The sequence below is a fragment of the Lineus longissimus genome, chromosome 2 (assembly GCF_910592395.1).
Source record: "Lineus longissimus chromosome 2, tnLinLong1.2, whole genome shotgun sequence".
Classification (NCBI taxonomy): domain Eukaryota; kingdom Metazoa; phylum Nemertea; class Pilidiophora; order Heteronemertea; family Lineidae; genus Lineus; species Lineus longissimus.
Window position 1 is genome coordinate 13,655,760 of NC_088309.1, and position 13,182 is coordinate 13,668,941.

Below are 13,182 nucleotides of genomic sequence, written 5' to 3' on the forward strand. Positions count from 1 at the left end.
ACTCGCACGGATTTAGCACGTAGGGCCTACATGATGCTAATCAGCTAGGATGTATCTTGTGACCAAGACTGTAGTAATAAACATTTGCCTGAAAACATTTTTTACTTGGCCTAACAACACCTGTTTAGAATGTCAAAGAGGCCGGTATTTTCACTTAACATCAAGAGACAGAGGAGAACTGTCAAGGTGGGTGTTTGATATACAATGGTTTTCTGTTCCCTGGGTTTCTTCATTCTGTTATCTTTAATTATATTTACCCATGTCATTCAGCACTTTTTATCATGAAATGCTGCCTTTGAAACAAACCCAACCTTGCCGGCCAATCAACCAGGCGCACGAGGCACAACAGGCCGATACAATATACATGTTCTGTATTAAGTACGTCATCTGTCATGCACGCCCAAAAAAAATCTTCCTGCAAGATGATTCACAGGTAATTCAAATATAAGAACTACTGATATGGTCCCCTAATTCCAAACCTTAGATTCTATTGACTCATGAGAAAACCCCCAGTCTGCAGACGGTATGCAGCATGCATTCTCTGCCCGCCGGTCAATCCATGATCATTTCCTGCTACAAAGTTGCATTGGGTGACTATTTATAGCCCTGTGAGGCAGGTCAGTTATGTCTAAAAATAGCACAGCATGGCTCTTCCTGTTGTTGAATGCAACCCACTGTGTTGATGTAGTCTCACATTATCAGAAACAGATGCCAGTTGTTTTTCTAGAAATGTTGAAATCTCATTGTCAAAAAACTTCAATTGGGAGCAGACAATTTTCCACACAGCTGCTGCTGTAGGCCCTACCTTGGGGCCAGTGGTTGATGACTTTACCTAGTAAAAGAAAGATTTTTAACTCCCTGCTCTTGGTAAGCTGGTTGTCCTTTGGCTGGCATTTGAAGATGAAGCTGTCTTTCCCAGTGTCCCATTTCAGGCCCAATGTGTGCTGTATGTTACCTGACTCTTTTGCTGCAAAATCAAGGTCCTGGATTGAACGCTCCGACTCTTCAATGTGCTGTAGAAATTCCAAGCTATTGGAGATCATTTATGCAGCCTGAAGCCTCCCCCTTTTAGTATACTGATTACTACACTGGCGAGTTGTACGGCTATTGGTACAGATTCAACAGACTTGTCTTGGTCATCGACATAAACGAGCGAAGGACTGGGTCTACTACTTAAAGGCTGTAATTTTTTGTCCTCGGCACATCTCTGCAGAGCATAGGTCACACAGGTTGGAGAATCAGTGACTACAAAAATATGGACAAGCATCTTGTAGGTGTCTGGCGGTTCTGGCGCATCAACATCCCACTTCCACAGGAATATCCGGGCATCTGAGTCGGGCATCTCCGTCACTCGAACCATATGGAACATCGCCTCCTCGTCTTCACACACTGCTATCTGGTTTGAAGTAAACCTTTGAAGTACTCCAAAGAGACTGTTTAGCAGATCTGGCCCTGTCATTAGGCTCCGATTCAGAGATTTCCCTTGACAGGTCGCATCGAACACCACTCTCATCTTGCCAGGCTTATTTGGATTTATGACGCCATGATGTGGAATGTACCATGTTTTTGGTGAACTCCTTTTAGCCTCGATGACCGACGGCGATGGCGAATCGATATAACCATTCAGCGTATCAAAGTAAAGAGCCTTGAATTCAGAGTCTTTTTTAAGGTGCTTTTCTAAAAGATGGTATCGATGGGCAGCGACATGTTTGTTGACTGGCAGAATGACATTAGAATTGTGATGGCTCTCTTGTCTTCAGCAGAATGTGGATTATCATTGGTACATGAGACGCCAAAGGATTCAGTCAGCCAAAAGCGTTAAACATCTTGATGTAATTGCTAATCTTCACTAGCGATGAAGTTAATATTGGCGACTGCATTTTCTGAATCATGAGTCTCTGACAGCCCCATCGGCATCCACCCAGGCGGAGTCCTCACAGCAATGGGTGCGGTTTCATCTCCTATCTTCGTGTCAATCTGGACGTGCACCAAGGGAACGCGGAACCCGATCAGTAGTTGTACTTCTGAGGCATCTATATCAGTGAGACCTAGTCCATGGATGTGATCCCAAGCTGTCGATATTTGCTGTGGTGGGCATTGAAAAACATCAATATCAACTGTCTATGCATCACAGACATGCAGTTCTCTAGCGGATTCCTCACCAGCAGGCTTCATGCTGAATGACACGGTTTGCAATTTAAATGACGATTCCCCATTTAGGGTTTTGATCGTAAGATCCTTAGGTCTTCCTTTCAAACCGAGATCCCTCGCCAATTACTCCGTATGACAGTTATCTCGCTGTCGGAGTCTAGCATAGCTACGGTAGGGATGCATCTTCCATTTTTTCCGCTTAAGTTAAGCCTAACAAGTTGAAAATATGCGCGTGCCAGACCTTTTCGATTATCCTTGGTGGCAATATTTTCGTAGTTCCTCGCAGTTTCCTTTTTAGCTCAGCTGAGTAAGTCAGCCGAGCTTGTCAAATAAGTTGTTCAGTGGCGTCCGTCTGTCCATCCATCCATCCATCCATCCATCCATCCATCCATCCATCCATCCATCCATCCGTCCATCCGTAAAAACCCATGGTGCACATTTTGTAACCGTAAGACCTAGAGACTTCAATTTTGCATTTCTGGATACTTCTGGTCAAACTCTACTTTCAAAACAAAATTTGTCGCCATTCGACCTACTTCCTGCGAGCGAGAGTGCATGAAGGAAACTGGCCTATATCGGCCTAGGAGCAGCAGAATTAGTCGAAATATGCTCTAATATTGAGATAAAATTCTTGAAAATCTATTTTATTGAGAAAAAGTTCAAAATTTTAACAGGAGAGGGCGCTACCTGCCTTTTAATTATTTCTGCCGATTCAAATTCCCGCCCGATGACGTCAGCCATCAATGAAGTCTCCTATTTGCCAGTTCTCAAAACATGGCAGCTACACAACAATTAAACAAAAGCAGTAGCGCCAGGAATAAATCACTGTTCACTTCAGCTTCGTAATCGATTGTACCCCCACTTTATTGTGTTTTGTGTGGTGTTCCTATTCAATCAACGATGTAAGGCCTTATTATGTTGGTTTTAATTGAGAAGGTGCATTATAAGCGGCCTACGAAATACCGAAGCGGAGACAAAATGGCGGCATGTTGTTTAGGCTTGGAGCTCAATGACACTCAAGTACCCAATTTTCTGCTTAAAAAGTAGTCTGGTAGGCGATATTATCACCAGTTCGTTTCAGTGGTAGTCATAAGGTCTTTAGGGACTACTACTTTCAGAAATTAGTTCTTGAAAATTTGGCCACATTTCTGTGAAAACGATATCAGAAGTGCATGCTCTGTTCGCGATGACATCGCCGATGTATTTTGAAGTGGAGAATTCCCACAGTATGTGCAGTGAATCAGCATGATTCTGTTCGCCTATTAAGTTTTAGTTCTACGATTCTTTCATGAGTAAAAAGCAGACATTCTAAGCAATACAATAATGTCACTCCCATAAAAATTGATGGGAAGTTGAGGGAGCTACGGCATTCTGTTCGGCAACTGGCAGCGCTGAAAAAATACATTGCATACTGTACAATATCAAATGGCACATTTTAAAAAGTGCTCATTGGACAACGTAGGGAATCACCAGAAATGACGTCATCGCTGGTCTAAATAGAAAACTACGGTGGCGCAGTAGAGCACAAGAAAAGGTTTAGCATTAACTTGGTCATGCAAACGATTTCTCATGAATGATTTATTTGATCATCATCAGCTTGTTTCCCCTGATAGATAAAAAAATGATTTACAATTTCCATCAGGCAAGGAGCCAAGCAGTTTTGAATATTTGCGGGAAAATACTTCGTACTTGTAAACGAGGCTATGACAATGAGTATCCTCATTCATGGCATAAACTTCATGTTTCGGTAAATATTTTCATACGATGATTTCACCCGAATTATGGTCAGGATTGAGGAATGAACAGTGGCATAATTATGTCAACCAAAAACATTGGTACCGTAGTGAACGCAAAAAGATATCAAATACCATGGAGCATGCCATTTTCATGCATAATGAACTTAACACTGGGAAGATATTAATGATATTAACTCAGCTGAGCGCCAGGCCCTTGGGCCTCTTGTTATCTGTATGAAGGACAGTGTGGTGTTTTTGTTGACAGCCTGGCTCGCGGCAACGTAGGTTCGTTTGGCATCCTTGTTGTGGGTAGACCTCTGTAACTCTCAAGCTTGACTAAAGCTGCCAGCATATGATCTTCAGGTTGAGTTGACGTTGTCTGCTTGGGAACACAGTCTCCTGTCCACACAACAGTTCATCAATCCATTCATCAATTGGCGGCCGCATCCCCCAATTAGGTGATTCAGGATCCAAAACATAACAGTTTGCATCAGCTTGAGAGTCTTCACCTGGTAACACATGATTCACCAAGCCTGGTGTGACTAAGTGTTGAGTAAATGGCGCAGTTTCAGTTCTACTGACTGGCGATTTGTACGGAATACTTGTTGTTGTAGTACGATGAACTACCTCGGGCTTGTCCTTAAACATTACGCGAGGTTCTGCGGTTGCTCCAAGTGTAGTCCTAGGCTGCTCAGTTTTCTTAGGCCTTAACTCTTGAGGTACTTTGCTTGACTTCAGCCAGTCTTCGATTTCTAATTATTTCTTCCTTCCCTTCTTCACCTCTTCATGTAGTCTTGATGCGTTCACTTCAGCTTTGACGGATGCCTGTTTTTGTTCCACTTTTAAGTCATTTTGTAGTTGATCTGTAGTTGGATACATTGCAGCAGGTTTGTGATCGGACAATATTGATTCTGTTTCTGACAACACACCACAAAAATGTTCCAAAACTCATCAAACAGGAAAAGAGCTAGAAAATGACGTAAATTGGCCGTTTGAGTGTAACTATGGCACGTTTCTTAACTGCTAGAGCTATGTAGTTGAAATTTGGTACACAAGACCACCTATGTCATGTTGCCTCTTGACACTGAATTTTGGTCCGTTCTGTTTCTTGACCTAGCCACCACGCCATCTGTGGAAACCTAAAAAGTGTGATATCTCTCTGAGTACCTCGTTTTTGATAACATTTTTATGGTAGGTTCTCCTAGCAAGGATGCATCACATATCATATGGGTTTTGGACTTGACCTAATTTTCAAGGTCACGAAGGTCAAATGGTGTAAATTGGCTGTTTGAGTGTAACTATGGCACGTTTCTTAACCGCTAAAGTTATGAACTTGAGCAATTTGTTACACATGACACCCTACGTCATGTAACTTCTGATACTGAATTTCGGTCTGATTTGATTCTGGAATTGGCCACCAGGGGGCCAAAACTAAAAAAAGGTAAAAAGTGCAATATCTCGCTTATTAGTGACTTGTTCACAGTTGTTTGGAATGCACATATCTACCATGACAACATATTTCCCTTGCTTGGTCTAATACCCCCTATTCATTGGTTCTACACACACCAACAGCGTCAGCTTACTTATAATAATTATACCTATCAGTATATCTATAAATAGTGCTTGCTTGTAGTCCATACCAATGTGCAGTGTCGAGTTCTGGATATGTATTAAGCATGTAGTGATGTACAAGGGAGTTTGGTCAAGTTAGAAATATACCTTAATTTGGGTTGCTAGGTGAGACATCTTGATTCTGATTAGCTGATTTCAATCAGCTGACCATAGGCAAGTCACGTGCTAGTTCAACAATGAAGTCTCCATCTTGTATGGATCCTGAAATAAATATTTGTGATATCTCTGTTTCACCCGTTTTTTCTCCCAGAAATTTGTTTCATCTTGGAACATGAATGTTAGGTGAGAAGGTTATTTTCTCAGTATTTGGTATGTACTCCAAGCAAGGATACATCACGTATCGCATGACTTTTTCATTTGACCTACTTTTCAAGGTCAAAGAGGTCAAATGATTAATATTGGCCAGTTGAGTGTAACAATGGCACATTTCTTAAGGGCTTAAGCTAAGAGCTTGAATCTTGGTACACATGACCCTCTGATAACTTCTGATGCCGAATCAGTGTAAATTGGCTGTTTGAGTGTAACTATGGCACGTTTCTTAACCGCTAAAGTTATGAACTTGAGCAATTTGTTACACATGACACCCTACGTCATGTAACTTCTGATACTGAATTTCGGTCTGATTTGATTCTGGAATTGGCCACCAGGGGGCCAAAACTAAAAAAAGGTAAAAAGTGCAATATCTCGCTTATTAGTGACTTGTTCACAGTTGTTTGGAATGCACATATCTACCATGACAACATATTTCCCTTGCTTGGTCTAATACCCCCTATTCATTGGTTCTACACACACCAACAGCGTCAGCTTACTTATAATAATTATACCTATCAGTATATCTATAAATAGTGCTTGCTTGTAGTCCATACCAATGTGCAGTGTCGAGTTCTGGATATGTATTAAGCATGTAGTGATGTACAAGGGAGTTTGGTCAAGTTAGAAATATACCTTAATTTTGGTTGCTAGGTGAGACATCTTGATTCTGATTAGCTGATTTCAATCAGCTGACCATAGGCAAGTCACGTGCTAGTTCAACAATGAAGTCTCCATCTTGTATGGATCCTGAAATAAATATTTGTGATATCTCTGTTTCACCCGTTTTTTCTCCCAGAAATTTGTTTCATCTTGGAACATGAATGTTAGGTGAGAAGGTTATTTTCTCAGTATTTGGTATGTACTCCAAGCAAGGATACATCACGTATCGCATGACTTTTTCATTTGACCTACTTTTCAAGGTCAAAGAGGTCAAATGATTAATATTGGCCAGTTGAGTGTAACAATGGCACATTTCTTAAGGGCTTAAGCTAAGAGCTTGAATCTTGGTACACATGACCCTCTGATAACTTCTGATGCCGAATCTCGATCCAATATGATCCTTGAATTGGCCAGCAGGGAGCTAAATCTGAAAAAGTGAGAAGTGTAATGTGTCTTTTATTAGACCATATCCACAACTCCGTGGATATGGTCTATTGTTTTTACTGAGCCGATCGCCAGGACCCGAGGGATGTGGTTTTCGACACGTATCTCCGAAACTGCCGCACGGAACGACCTGAAATGTGGTTCGGTTACGTTTCATAACCTGCTAACGAACAACGTGTACTTTATTTTCGCAGCCGTTGCTTACTTTTTTAGTTTTCGGGTGATTTTTGATGAAAATCGCCGGTTCTGAACCGTTCCGGTAATAGCACTGCCTCCCGCGTTTTTACCGATTAGGCAAGTTGCTCAACGTTGATCTGTCCCGACCTGAACAGGTGGGAGGATACCCGCTACATGGAAGAGCCAACAGACATTTCGTCTACGCTTTCTAGACTGGGTGAGTGTGAATTTTTCGTGATTGTAATCGCCCTCAAATATGTGTTGAAACACTGCATCAGACAAAATTAACTCATCAGAGGTCAAGAAAAGGATCTTAAGAATATATATTCGCTGTTAGTTTGGGTGATTATAGGGAGCACGTCCATCTTTTGAGGCAAACTTGTCATCCAAAAGTTTCCAGATCCCCGCAACGGCGGATATACATTCATCAAAAAAATTACGAATTCGGGCAAGTTTCATCAAACTGTGCGCCTTAAACACCTAAGAATGTCTCAAAATCACCCAGACTCTACACATGAGATATACCTTCACTGAAAATAATTGCTGAAACCTCGCTTAACGTGTCGCGAGTGCTGAAAGCAACAGTTTTGGAGATCGTTTTTCTGTACATCCTGCTCACTCCTGTAGAAATGTACAGTAAAGCACGTATACACGTGCAGTGTAAATGGACACACGAATGTATACACACCTTCTGAAAATATTGTCAGCAAAGGTGATAAGTGTTTGTTCTGAATTATGACAATGAAATTCATAGACTATTAGCAGGTAGTCAGTGTCTGTTGGTCTGAATAATGAATGATAAAACTTCTGGTGAAGTTAAAATATTTCCTCGCTCTGTTTTACAGCCTGACGCAGTGACGGGGATGATCAGCATCTGTTCTGTTCTGCGACCGCATCAGTCACGGATATAGGAGCCTTGACCACGAGGAGATGATGAGGCAAAGTCGTATAACCGTCTTAACCTTGACATCGGTGCAGTGCTGAATTTGCCGTCCGAAGACAAACCAGTATAATATTCCAGCCGTATTTCGTTCTTTTTCACTGTAATACTTTTACTTCAAAAAGACTGAATAAATAAACCTACTGTGGCAGTTCGTTTAAAAAGATATTATTGCATGTTACGTTTTTACTCTTAGTGCTGATCGGTCATACCCCTTGGGCCTGGCTGTAACCTTGCATACTGGTTGTCTCGATGCCGTATGCTATGACCATGTATATATCTACTGGACTGGTTTGTCGCACCATACCGAAGGAATTAATTGAAATATCAAGACTATTCCCTCACAATCTACACTAAAAAAGGATTGTTGCAACTAGTTACCCCTATGTTGTAATCATGCACAAACTGGCCTGACTCGTCACAACCTACACTTCAAAGGAATTCAATGTTTAACTCTCATTTATTGGTCGTCCCAACATTGGGAGCTTTCATCCCCACCAGCCATATCAGATGGCCAACTGGTTTCCCTCACTCGACCAGAAAACTCATCAAAAGATACGAAAGATGTTGAGATTCAGATTACATTTGCTTGTTGTCTGCTGGATTCTGACCATCCATATGCTGAGTTGTTGCAGTCCCAGAACCATCGCTAATTCTAGTATTTATGATGCACCTACTGTCACAACCTAATTCAGCTGGTTATTCAGGGTTATTTGCCTCTGATTTATCTGGTTATATCCTGGTGCAAACCTAATTTCTCAACATGACAAAATACTTTCACCAGGGATATGGTCTGCAATTTGCTGTTAGGCGAATTGCCCAATACTAGTTAGTGACTTGTTTTCAATAGTATTTTCACGGTCATGCTAATTCCCGACCTACCCCGACTTTTCCTGACATTTCCCGACTCGCGGAAAATGCTGCCAAAATATAGTGTATTAATCATCAGAATATTTATATTTGTACTGTTTACATACATATACAGCACGTCTGTTAATTTCAGGACTTTTGAACGATGCTAAGTTGAGCAAATCAACTCCAATAATTAATTTATGCTGGGTTCAGACAAGGCCGTATGCATGTACAGTTTACAAGAAGCGACAACCACAACAAACCAAGATTACCGACCTGCAGAAAAATTGCGGTCGGTTGGGTAGATGTAACTTGCTTTGCTCAACTTAGCATCGTTCAAAAGTCTTGAAATTAACAGACGTGCTGTATATGTATGTAAACAGTACAAATATAAATATTCTGATGATTAATACACTATATTTTGGCAGCATTTTCGCAAGTCGGGAAATGTCGGGAAAAGTCGGGGTAGGTCGGGAATTAGCATGACCCGTATTTTCATGGTAGGTACTCCAGTACTCCGGTACTTTTGATTTGACCTATACTATACTTGTAGCATGTTTCTTAACCAGGATGAATTCCTAACAACCAAATATCTATACGGTGAGCACAGTTACCCCTGGCCTTTTCATTATCTTCATGTGCCTGTAGTTTGGGTCATTATAGAAATCAACAGGTTGTGGATTTACACTCTGTTTGTTACTTGGCACCCCAACAATCCAAGAGAGTTGACAAAGGGATCTTTTTACTGCAAGCTGTACCAATTCATCTCATTTATGAATGAATTCCTGACATTAATCTGACAGCCAGCAGTATGGCGAGCCATTTCATCTTGTTCATTTGCATCAGCAATGCAATCTGATGGCTTCATTTGTTTTCCAGGGAGAGACGAGACGTTCAGCGTCGAATTGGTAGTGGTCGCATTCCTCATGATAGGGATCGGGAACATCACGACTATAGGAATGACAGGTTTGATGAGAGGGATAGGAGATTTGAAAGGAATGATCGCTTTCGCCGTGAAGAGGACAGAGATCGTGACAACCGAGAACGAGACAGTAACAGGGTCAGTATTCAAAAACCATTTAAAGAGAGCAGCAGCAGGCATCTGGTCATCCTGAATTTTAAAAAAGTCACAGAGGATGCTCTTAGGTCAAACATTGACTTCTAAAAGTATTAAGGTCCAAACGATGTTGTTATCCGTAAGTTTTTACTTATCATCCCACCGAAAGAGTTCAGCAGGGATATAGGTTTGCCCTTCGTGCGTGTGTCAGTACGTGCGTGCGTCTGTACATGCGTGCGTCTGTATGTGCGTGCGTCAGTACGTGTGTGCGTCCAAGGGAGACAAGTACGCAGAGATTTTTCGTCGGATTGGTTTAATAAAGCTGCGGTGTGGGTGCTTGGTAGGTGCCAAGCTATTTTCCGGACCATCAAACATCTGGTACAGCCGCTAGGCAGGCATCTTAGATTTTGCATTCCGAACGCTTTAAGTGCTGAATGAGTCATGAAGGGCTTTGAATGTTTTGTAGTATGCTGGGCAGGGGTCGGTGAGGTGCCCTATTGATTTTGTTCTGATTTCATAACCAATTTGTCTGTCAAGCGGCAACCTTGGATTTTGCACCCGATGGGCTTTAACTTGTTGGGGCTAGTGGATTCAGTGACCCTACAAACAGGTGCCCCTGGTGGTCCTCTTTCAGCAAACAAGTTCAAGAGATCTACCATTGTCAGGCTTGCCAACTAGTATTTTTGCATATAATTAGATTTTTCATCGAAAATCAAGGTCAAATATGATAATACGATCTTGGTTCATTAAAATACGACTTTGGTCAAAAGGTGTTGCTTTTTTTCTTTCACCCGGTTTGATTCGCGATGCTGTGTTTTTCCCTATCTGATCTAATCTAACCACTTACTCGAGTTAAAAGAGTAACTAAATTGACTTGCCATTGGTGTGTCATCAATGAACTACACACCTGTTTGAATTTTTAGCTCAGCTGACAAGGTCAGTGTAGCTGGTAATATTACTGAGGGAATGGTGTCTGTCCTTCCTTCCGTGTCACTTTTGGGCATTTCGTAACCGCAAGTCCTAGACACTTCGTTGACGCTGCTAAATTAGGCGTAACCCAAGATGAACTCAGAAACCAAAAATCAGCGTGATCCGACCTACAATAAGCGAATGAGGTCATCGGGAAGTTTAAACTTCATTCCCTTTATACCTTGGTCCACAGAGGAAATATTGTTTTCACATCTGGCCGAATATTTTTTGAAAATTTTTCGTTTTTACTTGTAATGGAATTAGTTTAGTTTTCACCGCCAGTTGGTGCTACAGGCACATTTAACTTAATTTTTGACGATTCAGAAGCCCGGGCTATGACGTATAGTTGCGCAGTTGTATTCTGCGCATGGAATTGGCCAAGGAACTAGGCTATATTTCAGCATACCCACTGTGACCAGTCTAAAGATGGCAGATCGATTTTGCAACACAGTAACAAATTTTCTGCTAGAAAGAAGTCAAGTAGGCGATATTATCACTAGTTCCTTTCAGTGGGTAGTCATAAGGTCTTTAGGGACGACTTTCAGAAATTGGTTCTTGAAAATTTGGCCACAATTCTGTGAAAACGATAATAGAAGTGCACGCTCTGTTCGCGATGTATTTTGAATTGGAGAATTCCCACAGTATGTGCACTGAATCGGCATGATTCTGTTTGCATTTTAGTTTTTAGTACTACGATTCTTACATGAGTAAGAGTAGACATTCCAAGCAACACAAAAATGTTACTCCCATAAAATTAATTCAAAATTGACGGAGCTACGTCATTCTGTTCGGCAATTGGCAGCGCTGATAAAATACATTGCATGCTAATGCATGCCAAATGGCACACTTTAAAAAGCGCTCATTGGACAACGTAGGGAATCACCAGAAATGACGTCATCGCTGGTCTAAATCTATATAATTATACTGGAAGGGGGACGAATGAAGTCACACTTAGAGGTGTTGGATCGCCTTGAAATTTTGCATGAATGATGGTGACACCTTACCCTGATGCAACGTCTTGGTTTTGTTCAAAAATTTACTTCAGCGGAGCAGTAATGAGGGATTTTCAATCGGACACTGTCAATTCTCCTTACCACTCACAGAAGCCAAGCCATTGCTGTTAAGTTATGCAGGGGCTTAATCAATTACCTGCACTCCCTGTGGGGTGAATAACATTACCTTTTGAACAGCTGGCTGTAGGGGGATGATTGGAACAGCACGTATACCTGCTGACCTGAACCCAGGTTAATGTTTTTTTCAATCCACGATTGCAGGTCACCTGATTTTCGAGATTTCGCGGGAAATGAAATTGTAAACAGACGCATGTGTGCAGTTCAAATGTTAACAAAAATGTATTTTTGGTACTTTTGGTTGCTGGACTTGGGTTTTCCCGCAGTTAGGAGCTGGGGTCAAATTGGTGGTCTATTGTTTACGGGTGTTGTTTTAGTCAGAGCTAGCCCTTGATTATGAAGGGATTTTCAAATTAAGGTGACCATGGTCTTTTTATGTGCTCACCACAACTTTCAATACTTGAAGTTGATGTATCTGAAGAGGCGCGCTGAACCTGACATGGCCTTAACAAGGAGCTGCTCACGGTGCTGAACTTCTAAAATCCAAGATCAATCCGTGTGTTGGCATTCTCATATAAAACAGTTAACTCGGCTTATAACTCGACTTACTCGGTTCATGCATGCGCATTTGAAGCCAAGGCAGACCATTGATAGATTGGTTCCCGATCAACTCACTAGGGCGTATGAGACTCCCTGTAGTCCTAGTAGTCCTTATATCAATGTGTTTGGTCGTATGACACTTGTAGCGAGTAGTGTTTTGGGGTTTCTAACGTTAGTGCATTTCTATAGACTATAGTATAGGCCTAGTACATGCCCCTTGACGTCGGACCTCTAGGCTTCGTAAAAATGATATAGTTTCGATTGTCGGATGATCTATATCCGTACATAGTAATTTCTCTGCTCTCGTCGTATCCCCCTCCCCTTTATGCATATGGATACCCATCATCAGGTACCACTGCTTCCTCCACAATTCTGGGGCCCACCAAATTTGCTGGTAGGCAAATTTCTCAGTCTAGTTCTGTTGTTGTTTTTTACGATCACATTTCTAATAGGTAAATAGCTTCCTCTATCACCTGCTGGCCAGGCCAATCATTCAGTGCAATAAATAAATATTACATTAACAATATCTCTTCATTTCGATTTAGTTCTTCAAAAGGCCTGCTCATGAATACCCATCCCTTT

At 41.6% G+C, this 13,182-nt stretch overlaps 1 protein-coding gene across 2 annotated transcripts in view; it reads left to right on the forward strand.

The window, feature by feature from the left end:
• LOC135482658 (eukaryotic translation initiation factor 4E transporter-like) overlaps positions 1-13,182 on the forward strand; it is a 270,349-nt gene that overhangs the window by 58,355 nt on the left and 198,812 nt on the right. For both annotated transcript variants that reach the window (XM_064762908.1, XM_064762909.1), the window contains exon 6: positions 9,784-9,964. In XM_064762908.1, coding sequence (XP_064618978.1) covers positions 9,784-9,964 — 181 coding nt within the window. The remainder of the gene's footprint in view (positions 1-9,783; positions 9,965-13,182) is intronic.